The sequence below is a fragment of the Bombus pyrosoma genome, linkage group LG8 (assembly GCF_014825855.1).
Source record: "Bombus pyrosoma isolate SC7728 linkage group LG8, ASM1482585v1, whole genome shotgun sequence".
NCBI lineage: Eukaryota > Metazoa > Arthropoda > Insecta > Hymenoptera > Apidae > Bombus > Bombus pyrosoma.
The window spans coordinates 3,792,897-3,811,223 of NC_057777.1; the positions used below are offsets into that span (position 1 = coordinate 3,792,897).

The following is an 18,327-nucleotide window of genomic DNA, read 5'->3' on the forward strand; positions in this document are numbered from 1 at the left end:
CGAACGATCCGTACGAGAAAGGAAGAGGAGGGGAGAGACGCGGGGTGATGCTCGTGACGCTGACTAGCGCGAATTTTGGCACAGCTCGCGAAAATTTCTCACTCGGCTTTTCGCGGAAAACTCGGACGGCTCTTGACACGGCCAATCGGCTTGAATTATGACTGATGAAGTGCCGTTCCGGATTAATGGTGAAAACCGGCTGTCGAGGCTCGGCGCGCACCCGGCGCGCCGCTGGGACGCGAATTCCTGTTGGCTCTATGGAGAAGGCTGAAATTGGAGGCGCATAAAATCGTTGGAATATGAGTAACTTTGGTTGCATATTTGTGTTATTTGTGTTACTTGTGTTATTTATCTATTAGTTCGAAGAAATATCAGCTGAGATTTGCAATCTTGCCAGTTTAAATAACGTTCGATTTGAAGCATCGAGAATGTTACTTTCGGCAAATATTTTATATTTCAAGGATACTCTGAGAATATCTGAAAGCGTAACATCTAATTAACTTCGAAGAATCTAGAGATTGAGAATATTCTCAAAAGACACTGTGTCTTACAGAATCTGACACCCTGCGGACGCTCTTAAACTAAACGTATCGCGAGCGTCACGCTCTTATCGCGAAAAGCAGCTTGGTTTTATCGGTGGGTGTGCGGCGAGGCCGGTGAAAATCCAGCAACGTGTCAATCGGCATCGTTCTCGACAGCGAAGCTTCGAGCAACGTCGATCGTCCCCACCCCCTGGAACCCCCGTTCGACAACCCGCTGCCGCGGGGAGGGTGGTGTTAATGGGCGTACTCGCGGTTAACACCCTTAAACGCGCGGTGGTGGGGACCGTGCGCGCGCGCGAGAAAGAGAGAGAGAGAGTCGAGGGAAGAACGTCCGAAGCGTTGTGTGTAGAATCCGTGCATGGTGGGGATAACGAAGACAGAGAGAGAGAAGCGTCGTTCGCTGAAGGGAAACAGGGAACGTCGGAAAAGGCGTCGAGAGCAACGCCGCTCGGATTGGCGCCGGAACGCCAATCCGAACTACGAGCGCTCATTATCGCCCGTTCGAAGAAGTGGTGGGGGTTCGGTAGACAGCTCTCTCTCCTCGTTGTTCACGCGACCCGGTTAGTAGTCTCGTTCTCGTTCCACGCGGTAGTGCATCGTGCGTCGGCTAGGTTGTCGTGGCAGGTTCCCCCACTAGGTGGCTGCACGAACGGTCTAAGGGGAAGGGAGGAGGAGCCCCTGCACCGTCTCAGTCTTCGCGTCGCTGCCCTCCAGCATTCACGCCTCCCGCGTCCGTTCGGCGGCGCAGGCACACTCCGTTCCGTCTGTACACACGCACACGCGGCCGCCCCCCGTCTTCACGTAGACGCGCGCGTACACACGCCCTGAATCCGGACGAGGACTTTAGCACACCAACACCTCCGCGGGAGGTGTGGGGGTGAGCCCCCAGAGGAGGTGTCAATCCTAGCGCTGCTCAGTGACCATCGCGGCGCCACCCAAGTAACACCTTTCGTCCGCTCTCCAGCCCCGACCGAGGCGACCAGCGCGCACAGCACCCGATCACCGTGTCTCGTTTAGAGAGCCCTCTCTCTTCTCTCTTCGTCTTTTTGTCTCTCTTGCCTTGCGTTTTCGCGTAAGGATATCGGAAGCTAGTCCGAACTGTCCTCGTCCCCGGCCTGTGTCGTCCGGCCGTCGGACGCTGCTCCGACCCGACTCGTTCGTGTCGTTCCGCTCTCCCCGACACTGTTCGCGAAGACAACGACGAGAAGCAGGTTTCCACCCTATTGGTCGCGTGCTCGCGTCGCGTCTCGCCGTGTCTATCTATCGCCTCGTTCGAACGCGGTTGATATTCGTGTCGAGGAAGTGAGTGCTCTGCGGAACTGGCCTCGAGTGGACATCGGTGGACGACACAGTGAGAGTCAGTGAACAGTGAACGACACAAGGATTTAACACGTCCTCGACGTGCACGTATAGTGGTACTTGTCCGAGCAATCGGTGTTTTGGGCTACGGTGTGACTCTGTCTAAGCGCCACCGCCGATTCTACAGGAAGATCTTTCCTCGGGTGAATCGAGAAAGTGTGCTTCGTCGTGTTTCTCTGAGATCCCCGGATACGAGGTTCCACAGACAGCACGCGGCTTGATACGTCTTGGAGAAATTTTTTGGTGGTGGATCGAAGCCTTGGCGGCGCTTCGAAGATAACGAGGAATCGCGAGAACGCGCAAGATCCACGAGACGTACGATGTCGAGAGGACGACTCGCGACGGACTTCGTGGGGAGTTCGCAGCGGGCGCGACGACAACGCAGCGAGGATCTCGGCCTACGCTCCTGAACACCTCGAACACGTTGCTGCTAAACCGTCGACGAACTCGAGCATGCCGAAGAATCGACCACCAGAGACATACACGACGGTCGACAACGTGGCATCGCGAGGTTCAGTGAAATCCATCCCCAAGCAAGTGTAAAACCAATCGCCAAGATTTTCCACCAACATTCCCAAGTGTATCTGTGTTATTGTGCGTGTTTGAAATCCGATTGTTTAAGTGTAAAATCCGAGATCGATAGAAACGTCAGAAATAAGAGAAAGAAAGGAAGGAAGACGTATAAAAGGACGCCGTTCTCCGGTTTGAGTCACTCGAAGAGGAATCTCGCGCGACTCGGCAGACCCGCCCGTCTCGATGAGATTCGAACAAGACACAGCGTGCAGGGGTACCCACTGCGCCAGCACTCCGCAACCCTCCGCGCTACAGCAGCGATCACGGCTCGAGGAGGTGGTGGAGGAGGAGGTGGACTCCTCCGCGAAGGACATCGAGGGTCAACGACGTAGACGCAGAGAATTGGAGGCTAACGTGGTCGAGGGTGCAAACACGGGGCCGAGGGCCGAGGCGGGGGGGCCTGGGATGGCGTACCCCGCGTCAGCGACGGCTCTGAATCAGCACTCGGCCTTCGCGACCTCGATCGCTGGCACGCCGTCCAGCAACCCGAACGGACACATATCCGGCGGCCACCTGCCGGCGCCGGCCGCCCCGCGACCGACGGACTTCAGCGTCTCGTCGTTGTTGACCGCTGCGACGACACATCCGCCGATTTTGGGTGGCTCGTCGTCCCAGGGAAGCGCGTCACCGCCACCCGGCGGACCGGGAAGCCCGGCCGCCGCGCCGGAAACACCGCCCCCGTTGCCAAGCCAGAGGGAATTGTCGCATCCGTCCTCTGCGGTGGCAGCGGCCAGCTACTTCAGCGCTGCCGCCCTGGCCGCCGCTGGATTCTACAATCCGGCGGCGCATCTGCCAGCCACGAGTTCGCCGGGACCGACGGCGCATCATCTACAGGGAAAAGGGATCCTGAGCAGTCCTCATCATCATCCGCATCTCAATCCTCACGGCATCACGCCGCCAGGTGAGACATATGACAGATTACACTCGGTTTTCCGGTTTACAAAGCTACAGTGTCTTGTGATTCGGCCAGGATCAAGCTTTGTGATTACACGTAGCCTAGGTTTCGGTGTAATACGAGCGATAAGAAGTGATCCGAGGCTTGAAAGCGAGTAGCGAGGATGTGGAAGATGGTTCGCGTGGAACGTGGTACATCTTGCAGGTTTAGGTGCACGGTTTTAGGATTCGTAGGTTGCAGTGTAATCGATACAGCTTTAGGTGTAACGCAGTGTAACAAATAGATGTTTCGGTTGTTGGAGAAAAGCAGGAAAATTTGCTTTGGTGATGTTGAACTTTGATGGAGTAGATAAGGGTTCGAAGTTGATGAAGAAGGTTGGAATATTTTCTGGAGAACAGTAGGTAGGAAGTGTTTGTTAATATCGTAGGAATTATGTTTCAACTTGTGAGTACAACAATACGTTTTATGTTGACAAAGGAAGGTTAAAGTCTCTTCTGGAAGAAAAGAGAAATGTCTAATTTGTTAACGTTGCAGGAAATGTGCTTGATGATTTTAAGATTGGAGTATCTTTTAGAGGACAATAGATTCGTTCTTTGAAACTTCTTGGAATTTCTCCAGAAGTAATTAAACGTTCCAAGTCGATAGAGAAGCTTAGGATATTTTCTGAAAGACGACAGATGCAAAGAGTTTATTAATGTTCAAAGTTTTGGGTGTAACACGTAGGTATTTTAAATCGATAGCCTTGTTCGGAAGAAAATAATAGACAGTAGGTGACAATAGTCTGTTAATCTCGTAGAAGTCGTGCTTAGAGTTTCGAATACGATAAGTAAAAGGATTAGTTGAAACAGGAAGGTCAGTGTCTTTTTTGAAATGACAATAGGTGCTACAAGAAAAATGTGTTATATACAATCGTTAGATTATTAATATTACACAAAACTTCGTCCAAATAAGAGTTTTAAGTCGATACAAAAGGATGAAGCATTCTCTGCAAGAAAATAGAGGATAGAATCGTTAGTTTCTTTAAACCGTACAACTTGTGCTTCAAGTTCTCTGTGTTTTAGGTTGATAGAGTACGATGAGTCTTTTCTGGAAGTCCAAATACGTGGAAAAGAGAACGAATGATAGATGGAACTGTTAATTTGCGAACATCTTACGAATCATACGTACAGTTGCTACTATATAATAAACAAGTTTTCGAAAGGAAATTGAATTTTCCAAAGTACAATACTAAATCAGTACACTGTACAACCTTTAGATTTATTTTAGAATATTCTCGACATAATACAGGCTACAGATAGATGAGGAGGAACCTACTTTTATGAAACAATGCTAAATGAAATTTCGTAATTTCGTTAACAACGCACGAATCATTGCCACACCATCTACATAAGTACGTTTATGTTCGACAGAATCGAAGACTAAAAGTTTCGTTCTTCGTGAGAGATCGCCATTTAACGCGACATCGTGTTCATCCGCTACTGGTTAATCGTTTTGCGAAACAAGCAACATCTTGTACAAACACAGCTCATACAAACCGCCTGGAACATCTGTCTGATCAGATGCTCGGTAACCATTCGCGCAAGTAATTATACAACAAAAAACTATTAAAACAAACGGACGAAAAACACGGATCACGCGTCAATCTCTCCGCTAAACGTATTTTACCTTCCAATTGAGAATCTTTCGACATGTCCAACGCGAGAACAGGTTGTTCCGTTGATAAGCGAATCGTAGAATCTGATAAACATCGTGCTCGAGCGCAAAAAGACACGTTGATCGGATGAATCAGATGTTGCGACAAATACACCTCGTAGATCTTGCTTCTGGCTACCGGTAGAATCTAAATTGAGACGTTAAAACACAGTGGCAGCGAGTGTTTAATTCGGAGTTCAAGTAGCGACGAGAACGAGATTTTCGTTTCACTGGACGATAACACGCGAATGCTAGAATCTCCTTAAGAATAGTTTCGAATACTAGTCTCGCGGCTAGAATTCAGTAAGCAAGTTGCTCAAACTTGAAATTGGATCCAACTATGCGGTGGAATTTCTTGAATCGGTCGCGAACATGCCACGCGAGTTGCAAAATGAGACGCGGATGAGTTTCTGTTTGACTCTCTCGGTGAAGTTTCAGCCGGGAAGAGCAGTTAGTTTTTTGGTAAGTTGGGAAGAAAATTGGATTTTTTGGCGGATGTAGAATTCGCTGTAGAGGCGGCTTGCTTTCATTTTCGTAGGTTTCTCAGAAATATTCGAAGTTTAGTATTAGTGCGTGAAGAGATCTGACAGAAAGCATTGTTCGAGCGCCAAAGTTGGCAATTTTGAGATTCATGCGGCAGGAAACTCTACGAGTTCCGAGAAACTTTCTATAAAACTTTCATACGAGCCTGCAGTTCATAATAATCGTAGTTTAAAATTCGAAATTCGCAAAGAAATCAAATTGCGATTCACCGAAGTGAATCTTCTTTCCTTAAAAAAGCTTGCAACCCGTTTGACAGAGTCTTTTGTTCTCGAATTTAAACACCATCGTTTTCTCGATTCCAAAATCGCGTTGGGCAAGTTAATTCCTCCATGTGATGCTTCTATTCTCGCATTTGGGTGAATCATCTGTCAAACTGGAAAATAATATTGTTCGGCATAAGCTTTCAACGAGGTTGGCAGACGCTGAAATTTAAACACAGGTCCTTTTCAAGTTGAAAAATCCGACACAAAATTGTATTCTCAAGTTCAAGCAAGACCGCTGCCCGAATTTTCAGATTATTTTAGCCAAAACAAACTCTCGGTGCGTTCGTCTAAAGATTCTACTTCAAACTGATACACCGTCGCTTCTTAAATTTCGAAATTATTTTCAACCAAACAAGCTTCAAAATTAAAATATACCTCCTTCTCAAATTCTAAGATCATTTCTGCGCCATATAAATTTCCTACGTTCATCCATAAATCACCTTCTCTTTCTCAAACCGACCGAGACGGCACGAAATTCATCGTTACGCGGGAAACATCGAAGGACTGCGGCAAGAAATCGAAAAAGCTTTATCGAAAAACCGAGGAAATTCGCGTGGAAAAAATACACGACTGGTTTATAGATTTTCACATATTTATAGGAAATTTAATGGTGAAAAACCAGAAAGAATACACTCGAATAGAATACGCTAGAAAGTATAATGCCCGTTGCAATTTTTATTTGCTAAAACGAATCTCCATTTAGATTTCATGCTTTAAATTATGTCCATAAAAATTCGCGAAACTATACATGTCGCGCGATTCCCTTATGCTCGCCGAAATACCAGCAACAACCGCGGAAAAATCGACAGGCATTTAATTACCGTGGCTCTGGTTTGTTTTACGAGCGACAGCGTCGAACTTGTTGCGCGCGGTTTGCGCAAACCGCCGCGATTTCGGCGCGGAATTCACCCGAGCCGCTCACTTTCTCCGCTTTTCGCGTATCACTGATCGCAGAAATCAGAATATTTCTCGGTTCTGATCGTTCGGACGTTGCTGGTTCTCTAACGATCGATCGAAGATCGAGAGAGACGGACGTCTGCCACGCGATGCAACCGTTTCATCGCTTATTCATCCGCGCCGCGGATACATTTGTTGGCTGCAGCGACGTTTCACGTTCGTTCGCTTTGTTAACCGTATTCTTGCCTCGCCGCCTGTCACTTTAATCAGACGACGTTGTTATCGAGTTTCGTTCAGAGATTTCGTGTTTTTACATGGTTTGCTGTTTTCATGTTTTCCTCTTAAATTATATTGCTTATTATTATACGGTGAAACTGGTCTGTTTGGCCAGCGCAAAATAATTGCCGCGAGGAGAATTTCCTGCAGGTTTATTAAAGACGAGCGAGAATAATTCGCTTGGAAGACGGAGAAAAATTGATGCGCAGAGAATTTTGTAGAGATTTGTTATAGATTAGTGACGGATATGGGAAAAATTGTTGGTTCAATGAAAGTTGCATCGTTTTACGAGAATGAGAATGATTTTTCTCTCGAATAAGTAAGAACAACTTTTAAGGAAAAGTGAATTGTTTGGTGTATTGTTACGCTTATCGAGAAAGAATTTTAATAATTCGTTTTGGAATATGATCAATGTACGTGTTTTAATTTGATGACGTAGAATTTGCTAGGTATTTTTCAAGTAAAGTACTCTTCATTTCACGCGAAGAAATAACACCCCTCCCATTTTTCTGAGAAATTTTTGGCAAAGTGTGCTTTTACGCAGATTCGCTTTGAAAGTGTCATTTTTTCTATCATCGATTAGCGTTCAAAAATCGAGGAAAAATGTATTAACCAAACGAAAGGAAACCAAAGGAAATGAAAATTCATTACGCCTCGATTCGAGCGTCTTCGTGCCAGCTGGTAATTAAAATAAAATTAAAGCGGAAACTCGACGCAGCGAGTTAAAGTTGCGGAAAAATTCGTTGATCCCGCGAATTGCAGAAATAAACCGAAATCGAAGTTTCTCCTCGGTCGATTCAAAGTCGATCAACAATAGTCTTAGTCTTTTGGTTACGGTCTCCTGTTCTTGCTTATTCAAAACTAAAACAGAACATACATTGAATCCATCGTTTGTAAGAAACTTATTTGACAGTTAAGGAACAACGAACGTTTCAAGGAATTCTGCCGAGGAAGATGAGAATCGATCAACTTGTCGTAAATATAATAATTTAGTGGAATTAAAAAGAACGCGTATTCTGAGCGTCAGGTGTCAGCTGAATACAAAATGGAAGCTCAAGCTACCCTGCGTTGTACTTCAAATTTACCATCGTCAATCGTCTTCCATAAATCACTCGTTTCGAACGACCTTTTATTACACGAAATTAACAAAACTGTCCGTGTGACCAAAAATTATTTAAAAATATCTTCCACTTTCTGCTCGTATGAAACAGAAGCTCAAATTTTTCCAGTTCTACTTTACTCGCTTACAGATTATTTAACAAATTCGAAATAGTTCAAAGGTTCTTCGAAATTTATTAACAACGTTACGATGTCCGATAACTCAACTAATATTAGTGCACGATACGATTTGGAGTATCGTACGACAATGAGAAAATCAAAGTTCGTATCTTTCACGTTAATCAGAAATCTCTCGGCGATAGTTCGAAGAAGGATGAAAAAGAAAAAAAAGAGGGTGGGGGAGGAGGAATTCTGAAGTTCCGCAAGCTCCGAGACAAAGTTCTCGCGTCTCGCCGGTTGTGTCCTGGCGCTGTGCCATCCTGAACCGGAAGTGCGCTCGGTTTCCACATGTCGCGCGTCTTACGCAACGCGTCCGACGGGAAAAGTCTGGAAAAGCGGTGCTTTTGTTCGCGAACACCCGTCTGGTCGCCGTCCGACGCGGCAAAACCCGGCTAATTAACGCCCCGTAATTATTCTTCGCCTTTAAATCCTCTGGCTTATCGCGGACGACCATCCGAGTTACAAAGTGATCCTTTCCACTAATATTTTATTAAATTCTCTGATAATTCGATCCGGATACTCATTATAAATGTTGACTTTTGTAAAGCGGGGAGACACTGTTTTCCGCGAGAATTAATTCTGTGAATGATGTTTCATATGAATTTTACGACGATACGATTATTTTCGAGGTCTGACAGATCGGAAAAGTTGAGGGAAAAATGGTGGACGATCGAATCGAGCAAATGTTTGAAATCGCTACTTTACGGAACCTAAGAATTGAGTAGAATTTACGAATTTAAACGAATTCCCAATAGAATGCATTAGTTGAGAAAATCGATCGACTTGGATATTTCGCTGTTTGGTAATACGATGTTGTCGAATTTAGGATACAATTGGCAAACGATGTAAGAGTAGTTTAAACGCAAGGTATTGTATCAACGTAGATTTTATTTTTGAAAAAGATTTCGAATCTTTGATCGGTAGTTTGGATTTTGGACTCTGTGAGAGTGCAATGAGAATGGTGGTTTGGCGATTCTAATCAACGTGGTGTCGCGTTCGTAGTATGCAGAACGCTTTGGAAAGCTACTGCTTGTCGTTTCAGGATTTCTTCTGTTTTCCCGGCGTCGAATGTAGCGGACAGAGCCGAGGAGCGCAAAGAATTCTTGGCGCGTTTCTTTGGCGCAATGTCGGCCATGTTGTTAAGCGGCTGGCGCATTGTAGTCGTCGCCATCAGAGAAATTTTATTCGTTTTATTCGTCAAAAAGATCAAATTTCCCCTTTGCGTTAACACCAACAAATCTTCCCAGTTCAAAGAGACAAATTCAGTTTATTTCGAAAAACGACCCGAAATACAACCTAAAGTTCATTCGATAAAATACACTTTGAAAGGTGAAAGCTGTTCGTGAGTAATCGAGTGTCCTTTAAAGTTTCTTCGATTGAAAAAAGGAACCCACAGTCACGTCGTTTAAAAAGGAAATTTTTCACAGGAAATAAAAAAGAGAGTAAGAAATTAAAGCTAAAAGTATGAAGATTCTTGGTCGATTATTATCAGGTGTTTCTGGAAGCTGTTAAGATGCAGCAACTCGGACGAACAATCGACGAGTCATCGAAGGGACGACAGATAAGAAAAGCAAACGACACTCGTTAACAGGAACAAGTCGAAAACTACAGCAGCTACAAACTCCTCGTCAGCTATCAGTTGTCTCTTAAAGCTTTCGATCTTCTTCAAATATGAAAGAAACTCTCGTTGAAAGACTCGAAGGTTTGCCACGTGTTGGCATTTCAAAAGAACTAAATAATCACTTGTTCGAGTAAATAACTATTTTACTCGTAATATCAGCGTCATATGAAACTATATGATTGACAACGTCTAAAGATAAAAGCTAGAATTACGATATTCTTGGTTCTATCGTAGAAGAAGTATACGAAAAAGTTGGTACTCACGGAAAATTCAAATAGCGCTCGAAATCTTCGAGCGACGGTGTTACGTTGTTTGGAAAGAGAAGTTAAGAAAAATATTTTCTCGCACGATTTCAACAGCACGATTACGGAAGTATTCTATCAGTTATCTTGGAGTTTTCGACATGCAAGAAATACAATAGATGGAAGCAAACGACACGAATGATCGAAGAGAGGGCAGAAAAGAGCGATCGCGGTTTCCAGCGTTCAAGATCCATTAGCAGGAACAGAGCATAGATAAAAAAGCTGTCAACAGAGCCGCACCGCAAGGAATTAAGCATCGCTATCTCTATAAATCTCGGCCGGAGAAACTGTGAATTAATCCGGCGTTGATAGCCATCGCGGGTCACAGTGTTGTGCCCGTGGTTCTGCTTCAACAGGATGATTAACAGCTCCTGCTGCTCGTTCCAGAACTTGGAAATCGTCCGAGCAATGATACCGTAAAAGCAGCAACCGCTACCGGTTTAATCGGACGCTGGAAATTGCTCCAAAAATCCTTGCACAGGCAATATCGTTGGAAAAATGGATTTCGCTGTATCTTTCCTGGATATCGAGAAGCCGATAACGAACCAGCCAGAAACAGCGATCCGGATTCCATTGGAAAATCAATGAAATAACGAAGGCAAGATGGCCAAATTGAGATTGCGAACTGACGGCGAACAACTATGATTTCCGGGCAGTTTGTCCGCTCGATTTCCTGCGCCAATCTTCGACACCAATTAGTGATATTCGTTCTGAGTTATGCGTTCGCCTGTTCCTGTGAAATTTCTCGAGGAGGACGAACACGTTTGGCAGATTTTATTCGGCGACGAGACGAGGACTCGTGGTGCCATGTTATGAATTACGATCGTGACAGTGTGAGTCGTGAGAATAGTGAAACTTTGCAGTTCTGTGAGCGTTGGGAACGGCTTGAGGGGCAGTAGTGATCGTTAGTTTTGAAAAACAAGAGAGCCGCGGAATCAACTTCGTCGATTTAGACGTCGCGAGGCAGTTCGTCGTTCGATATGCAAATTTCTAATTTTTTTCGAACGTTCGCGTTTGAAAATCGTTAACTCGCGAGGACAGTGGCGTGTTTTCGATGAATGCCGCGAAGGAAAGTGGAAGATTTGACGTAGTTTGTTTAGGAAGAAACGTTCGTTTTATATCGGTTCGTAAGTGTCCATGGAAGGTATACAGTGTGAAAACGCGAACCGATGGCACAATAGAAATGAACAATTTTCGAAGAAATTGAGTTCTTGGAAAACGCGAAGCTAGAAATATTTGGAAGTTTCTATCGACTATGCAAAACTGCGAGCGCCTTGAAGTGTCACGCGTATCCTTTGACTTTGAATAACGGCGAGAATTATAATAATTTTACTCTTGAACGAATAAATTATTCATAAACGATGACGACTAAGGTATTTCAAATGTACTGTAATTGTTCCAATCGTCATAAATACTTGATCACGAAATCGCCTCGACTTTTCGTTGAACTGCTCCAAAGCAGTTTCAAAACTCCAACGAAGAATAGCCACGATCTTTTTTCCTTAGAAATAAGAAAAATTCTAGTTAAAGAAGAATGCGAACAGTGTACGAATTCTCGCCTTCTTTCACTTTCGATCATTTTCTGTACCGAAATACTCTTCGCCTCTAAACAAACAAACCTAATAATCAAACTGCAAAATTACAATTACTGCGTCGATGTCAATTATGCAAACTAAAAAGATAGGAAAGGCAATTCCATTTTTCATTTCAACTAAACGAGACCTGGAAATGAAAATATTCGCTGTAAGGGAAATTAAGACTGGGAAAGGGTAGCGGGGAAAGAAAATTCACGAAAGAAGAAACAATTCGATCTTTTATTTTTCGTTGGACGAAACTGTGGAAAAACGTTTGGTGGCAAACCAAGGAAACGTGATCTTTATTCTGACGTAATTCGGCCAAAGGTTCGAGTGCCAAAAAGGAGCGCAAGAAGCTTTATTCAATAGTCAGGGTAAACCACAAAAAAGGAACGATTCAATCATCTGCGATCGTTGAACAAAAGTGTGTGCAAAAAGAAGTTGCAAACGTTTGACGTGACGAGCGCACAAAGAGGCTGTCTTCGAGCTGCGCAACGTGACGTGCGCCGATTTCCGGCGATCTGGATCTCGTGCAGAGCGCGATCGGCGTCGAGTATCGGTCGCACGCGGTTGCGTGTCACGCTAGCAGCGCGAACGAGCGAATCGGAGCGCGGAGAGAAGCGATTTTCAGCCGACTCGCCTCGCTTCGTCTTATCTGACATCTCGTTATTACACGCGTCCACCTCATCCGCTTCAGCTAGTTATTCCCTTCGTTTACCTCAACGATGAATTAATTCGCCAAGCCCGTCGACACGTGTTGTCTTCGTTGCGTACTCGTCGCACCAAGTCCGACCGAGCAACCGCGCTCTTTCAAGAAATTAACACGCTGCCCTGAGAATTCCGCGATTCTAAACGGTTCCGAAAACTCGAAACCGTAAAATACGTAGCATCAGCACGCTTTTTCATAATTAAATTAGTGCCGCTATTGTACACGAATCTTGTACACCTCGACGAATATCTCGAATTTTAATCTTAGCTTTAATTTTAACCTCGGTGTCTTTGGAATAGATTCAAATGGTTTGCGAGAGCTTGCGAATATTTCGAGACGCGTTCGTTGATTTTTCGAAATTGTCAAGGATGTGAGATCAGATTCTGCACGACTGAAATCTCCAGCAATTGGTACAAATGCGGTCGTGGAATTTAATCAAAACTCACGCTAACGATACCTTCAATTGTGAAACCATATTGGTAACATATTAGTTCAAAAGCTATAATTGATAGCAATTCTTTTTCCCCGTAAATATACGAAATTCTACTTACAAACCTTTAGATGGAAAACCAATATATCGATTGGTTTCTTTGAACTTTGACTATTCTACACAAGTGATCCTCGTTTAATAAAGCTTGCAAGCTTCTTAGTGGAAAAAGCCTGAACAGTTCTTAATAGAAGAGAATGTGACAATGGTGGTTGAAAGAAGCGGAGACGGATCGATTTTGGCAGGTATGGACGGCGGAAATTTTCGTGCTCTCGTCTCGCAGTTTCCCTCGGCTCTTAAATTGCAGTCAGTTTGCATTCCCCGGCGCGGCCCTCGGCCCGAGTATCTCGAGACGTGCGAAGAATATCCGTCGACGAAGAGCCGCCCGATGCTCGTTTCGAAGGCGATAGGCGCGAAGCGTGCTCCTAAACCGCGGAGTCTTTATTGATCGTTTGTCGCTAAACTTAAGCTACTGCGCTAGAAAATGCAAAGCACTCGCTCGTTCGCTGCAAACACCATCGAACGTCGTTCTAAGTCGATCATACGTCCATGCAACTACTAAAACTTATTTTATCTTTCAGTAGAAAAATTGTTCTTTCGATTATCGCTCTTGTATCTTCGATACAGTGGAACGCAACCCTGAGCTGATTTTACAACTTCTATTTCCAACGAAAAAGATTTTTGTACGTAATTCGTTTACCTTGGAAGAATTTTTTAATATTGACATCCTGGGAAGCACCGGTAAATCGACGTAGAAAGCTACTTGTATGACGTACATTCGTAAAACTTCTAAAACCTGTTCTTTTAATACAAAACCATTCGGAGAATCTCGTTGAACCATCGCTGTTCCATCATCGGTTCATTCGACTGCAACTCGAGAATCGATTTAATCTTCGTACAACTTGCAAAACTTTTCTTTCTAACGAAAGGTTCCAATGAAAATTAGAATTTTGTTAACCCGTTTGAGAAAGGATCAGTAGAGTTAGAAAGTGATCCATAAATCGTACGAACGCTGATCTTTTGAAGCTTCTTCTTTCAATAAAACAGAATCTACCCTCGATCAACTTGCATGAAACATAAATAGAATTTCTACAACCTTTCTTTTTAGTGGATAAATCTTGACACGTAACGTCGTTTATCTTTGAAGAATTTTCTAACGTTAATCTTGTTGCGAAAGGATCAGTTTAGTGATTTAGAAAGCGATTTATAGACGTTAGAATTAGAAAAGTTGCACGGTAGCGCTTTTCCCCGATGCGTCATTGGGAACAAGCGATTCGTCATTCTTATTGGCCGTCTGTCCCGTCATTTCTCGGCCTCTTCCTCTTTTCTACCCGGGCTGCTAGCCAACTGACCGCAGCCGGTCAGCGATTAATCTCGCCAAGGGCATGACCGACGTTCGCCGCATTCGAAATTCGCGCCACGTACTTCACCGCGTAACCCGTGGTCCCGGAGAAAACGGCCGGAATGAGGAAAACGCCCAAAGAAAACGGGAAAAGCAGACCGGGTGTCTCGAAATCGTCGATTATTCCAGGGAAGCACGTTCCATCGGTTCGATCCTTTGCACTACGAAAATCTCTCGAATTTTGCTCAAATTTTTACTCAAAGTTTACTCTAAATTTGCTCAAGAATTATTCGAGCTATAATATACTCGAACTCTAAACTCTTATGCTGACAAATCTCCTATATTCCTTTACCAACCATTTTTTAGTTCCCAAATTTCTCTCATATCGGCTCAAGCGTCTTAAAATCCATTGTTACGTATTGTAAATATATAGTTATACACGAAAAGTCCATCGACTTTTAAGGAAACAATATCAGTGTTTGAAACAGTGCAAGTATTTGCGATAATAAGAAATAATGGATATAGCAAGTTCACTAATAAACAAGGAAATTTCTAGAAACGAATTTTGAAATCATTCTACTCCTCGTAAAATTCGGAAATTATTTGTGCTATATTACATAGCACACGTTAGCAGGCAAAAGAAAGTTTATAAAATAAGAAATATAAAAAGGCAGTGTAATTTTAGAAAATGGATTTATATATAAGGGCAATGAATAAGTATAATATATATTATAGATGACTGTTACCAATATGACGAACAATTTTTAGTATAAAAGTTACTAGAATTCATAGTGTATCAATTTTTAATTTATAATTTATAATCTATAAATTATCTCATATCGTTAGCTGGTAAATTATTAGGCAAAAATATTCAGAGCTGATCGTTATTTCAGCTTAATGGAATATTTATTTAATTAGATTTCGATTTGAATATAGGCGCCATGGTGGGTATATATGTCCGACCGCAGAGACATCTACGCAGATTTCGTAATTACTGATGTTTAGTTTAGACGCGATGTATACGAAGCAGGTATAAGATAGGTTAGCGTTGTGTTGGCGGAACTTTGATAAATTGTTGGTCGTTTGTTTTCGTTTGGTTAATTGGTGAATTAGTGAATGTACTGCGTACTTACCTGTGTAATGTGCGAGCTGTTGTTCAGAAAGCTTAGGTAATGTAACTCTCTGTAAATACAGTATTTTCTTCTTTCTTTAATAGTTAAGACTCTCGTTCAGTTGTATCTTGTTCGCGATTGCTTTATATCGATTAAATTCTCATTCCACGAATCACTTAAGCGTCACTATTAAAAACTAGGTACTGTTTCTTTAGAATTAGTTTGATTAAGCGTCGAATTATTGTTTGTCGTGCTGTAATACTTTCGAGTTATAACGCTCGTTATAATCGATTGCGATTGTCAATAATGTAAAGAGAAGAACCGATATAGCAAAGAATTAATCGATCAAGTATTTCGTGTCATAGTAAGCATTCGTTTATTGTAACATTTTTTACTGGAAATTAATTCTGAATATTTTCAAATGATCAACTTCAAATGATAAATTAATACATATTTTCGAATTATAACATTTTCTATAATCGATAACGAATGCTATTAGTGCACGTAACAGAATCGATATATTAAAGAATCTATAGTGTCGTTTACGTTATAACAATCATCGATAGAATTAAATTTTGTTTCCGTGTATCACAATTAATATTTCGTTGGAATAAGCTCGATTAATAGTTAAATTATTGCTTATCGTGTCATAATCATTTCAAATTATAACATGTTTTGTATAATCGATGTGTAAAAAGTTAGTAGTATAATACGCATAGAAAAAGTCGATATATACGTACGAAAGAATCGATCATATTTTTTTGTGTCGTGACAAGCATCAAGGAATATATCCTGTTGTTAATCCAATTTTATTTGTTTGTAACATTGTTACGTGCTATCATATTTTCGAATTACGATATTCTCTATAAGTGGTAACGAATGTGTCAGTAGTTTCAGTTGATTAATAGTACAGAGAACCTTTTATATCATGATGAGTGTCGATAAATGCGTTCTATTTTCGAAGTTGATTTTTCAACAAAATGGAAGTGTCAAGTATAAATCGATTTTTTTTAACAAAACGGGTGTGTCGTGTGTAAATATTTTGTGCAATATTTCTGGTGGAAGAAATCGAGTTGAATCGAACCATACACGTTTCGAGACACCCTGTATTCCGCTCTTGGGGGGAGGGGGGGGGAGGATAAAAACGGACGACCGATAGAAAGCGGCGCAATTAATGGCGGCTGGCATTGTAGTCCACGTTTCCAGGTGAAATTCACCCGGATAAAAAATGGAGCGATCGTTTATCGAGACTGACCGCTCGATTTTTCCTGTTGTACGCGATTCACCCGGAAAATCGTTTCTGCCTTCCTTCTGATCCATGTTCGGTCGACGTTCTACCTCGATAATTGCTCCCTTGGAAATTCAATCGCTGGAATTCTACTTGAAGCGATTCAAAAGAAGAACGAAGCTTTATACGGTAATCACATACTTAATATATATATAATAATACTATATATGTATTGATATTTATACTTTGATTTAAGCTCTTTATGAAGCGATTTTCTGAAGTGAGAGAAGTTAGGTTAGAGAAAAGTAAGTATTTTTAACTTTGTGATAATATTAAATCGACGCGATATAGATACCTTTTATTACGCATTTTAAAAGGTATTGAATTTTTTAATATAAATCTAAGTCGGGAAAAATATATGAAATTTTTTATAGCAATGCTAAATTCGTACGTGTCTTTTCAGATAGTGAAATTTGAAATTTATTTCAGAGTAATAATACAAGTCATGGGAAATATTGCTTTATTATCATGTATCTTAAGGTATTGAGTTTTTTATTCTAAATCTAATTAGAGAAAGATATACACTTTGTTGTTATCACGTGTCTTAAGACACTGAATCTTTTAATATAAATTTCAATTGAGAAAAATATTCAGTTCTTATCGCGTACTCTGAGATATTGAATATTTTAATATAAACGTAAATTAAGAAGATATGGATTCTTTTAGTCTATCTCTGATTCGAGCCAACAAGTGGTTTGGAAATCGAAACATGCAACGACCTCGATGAATCATCGTCATTAACGTGTAAAATATAAAACACACGAGCAGCAGTAATTATCTCGGCGAGTGGTAACGCACGAATAATTGCGCCGAACGCGAAACGTTGAAGGTACTGGTTTTCCAAAGTTGCCGCGCTCTTTGCCGAAAATTCGTCGAAATATCCACGGGGCCGGCGAGTTTCAACGACGACGCAACAACAATGCAATTTAATTGCACCGCGTGGATCGTTCGTTTATGCTGAAATAATATTATCAAATTATTAATAACCAGGTTTCCGCTGCGCGCCGAGAGGAATATCAACATCGTGATGCAATTGCTCCGTTACAAAGCTTGTGGAAGAAAATCAACAAGCAAATTGTACAACCTTTCTGCGTGTAATATGCGGCCACTGCGAATTTTAACAATTTTAACCACGCGAGAAATATCACGAAATTTCCTATCCTTTGAAACTTCAAATTTTACGCTTTTACTTTCAACCAGATTATCAGCCCAGTTTTTCAGAGCAAAGATGCTGGGATTGAAATCACGACTTTAGATTTTGCTTTTCCTTTTTGATCGAATATGTAAGGATAAAAGGCGTCGCTCAAATCTTATAATTGTCATTTTTTCTTCAAAGTATAAAAGTTTTTGGCCGGGTAAGTGAAAGGTAAAGATCAAAGTTTATTAAAAAGAGTCGATCGATTTTAGGGTTGTTAACATTTTGCACGTCTATTAAACAGCGTATTAATTTCGATTGTGTAAAATTTCAGAATGCAAATAGCGACTTTAATTTTTATTCCTTCGACTAAAACAAAATCGAAGCTTATTGTATGTAAAAAGTATGAAGGAGAATGGCGGTGAGCATTAAGAACACG

At 42.2% G+C, this 18,327-nt stretch overlaps 1 protein-coding gene across 3 annotated transcripts in view; it reads left to right on the forward strand.

Moving 5' to 3' along the window:
• Positions 1 to 1,135: 1,135 nt before the first annotated feature.
• Positions 1,136 to 18,327, forward strand: part of LOC122570445 (optomotor-blind protein) — a 168,035-nt gene continuing 150,843 nt past the window's right edge. For all 3 annotated transcript variants that reach the window (XM_043732766.1, XM_043732767.1, XM_043732768.1), the window contains exon 1: positions 1,136 to 3,375. In XM_043732766.1, coding sequence (XP_043588701.1) covers positions 2,658 to 3,375 — 718 coding nt within the window. In that variant the 5' untranslated portion in view covers positions 1,136 to 2,657. The remainder of the gene's footprint in view (positions 3,376 to 18,327) is intronic.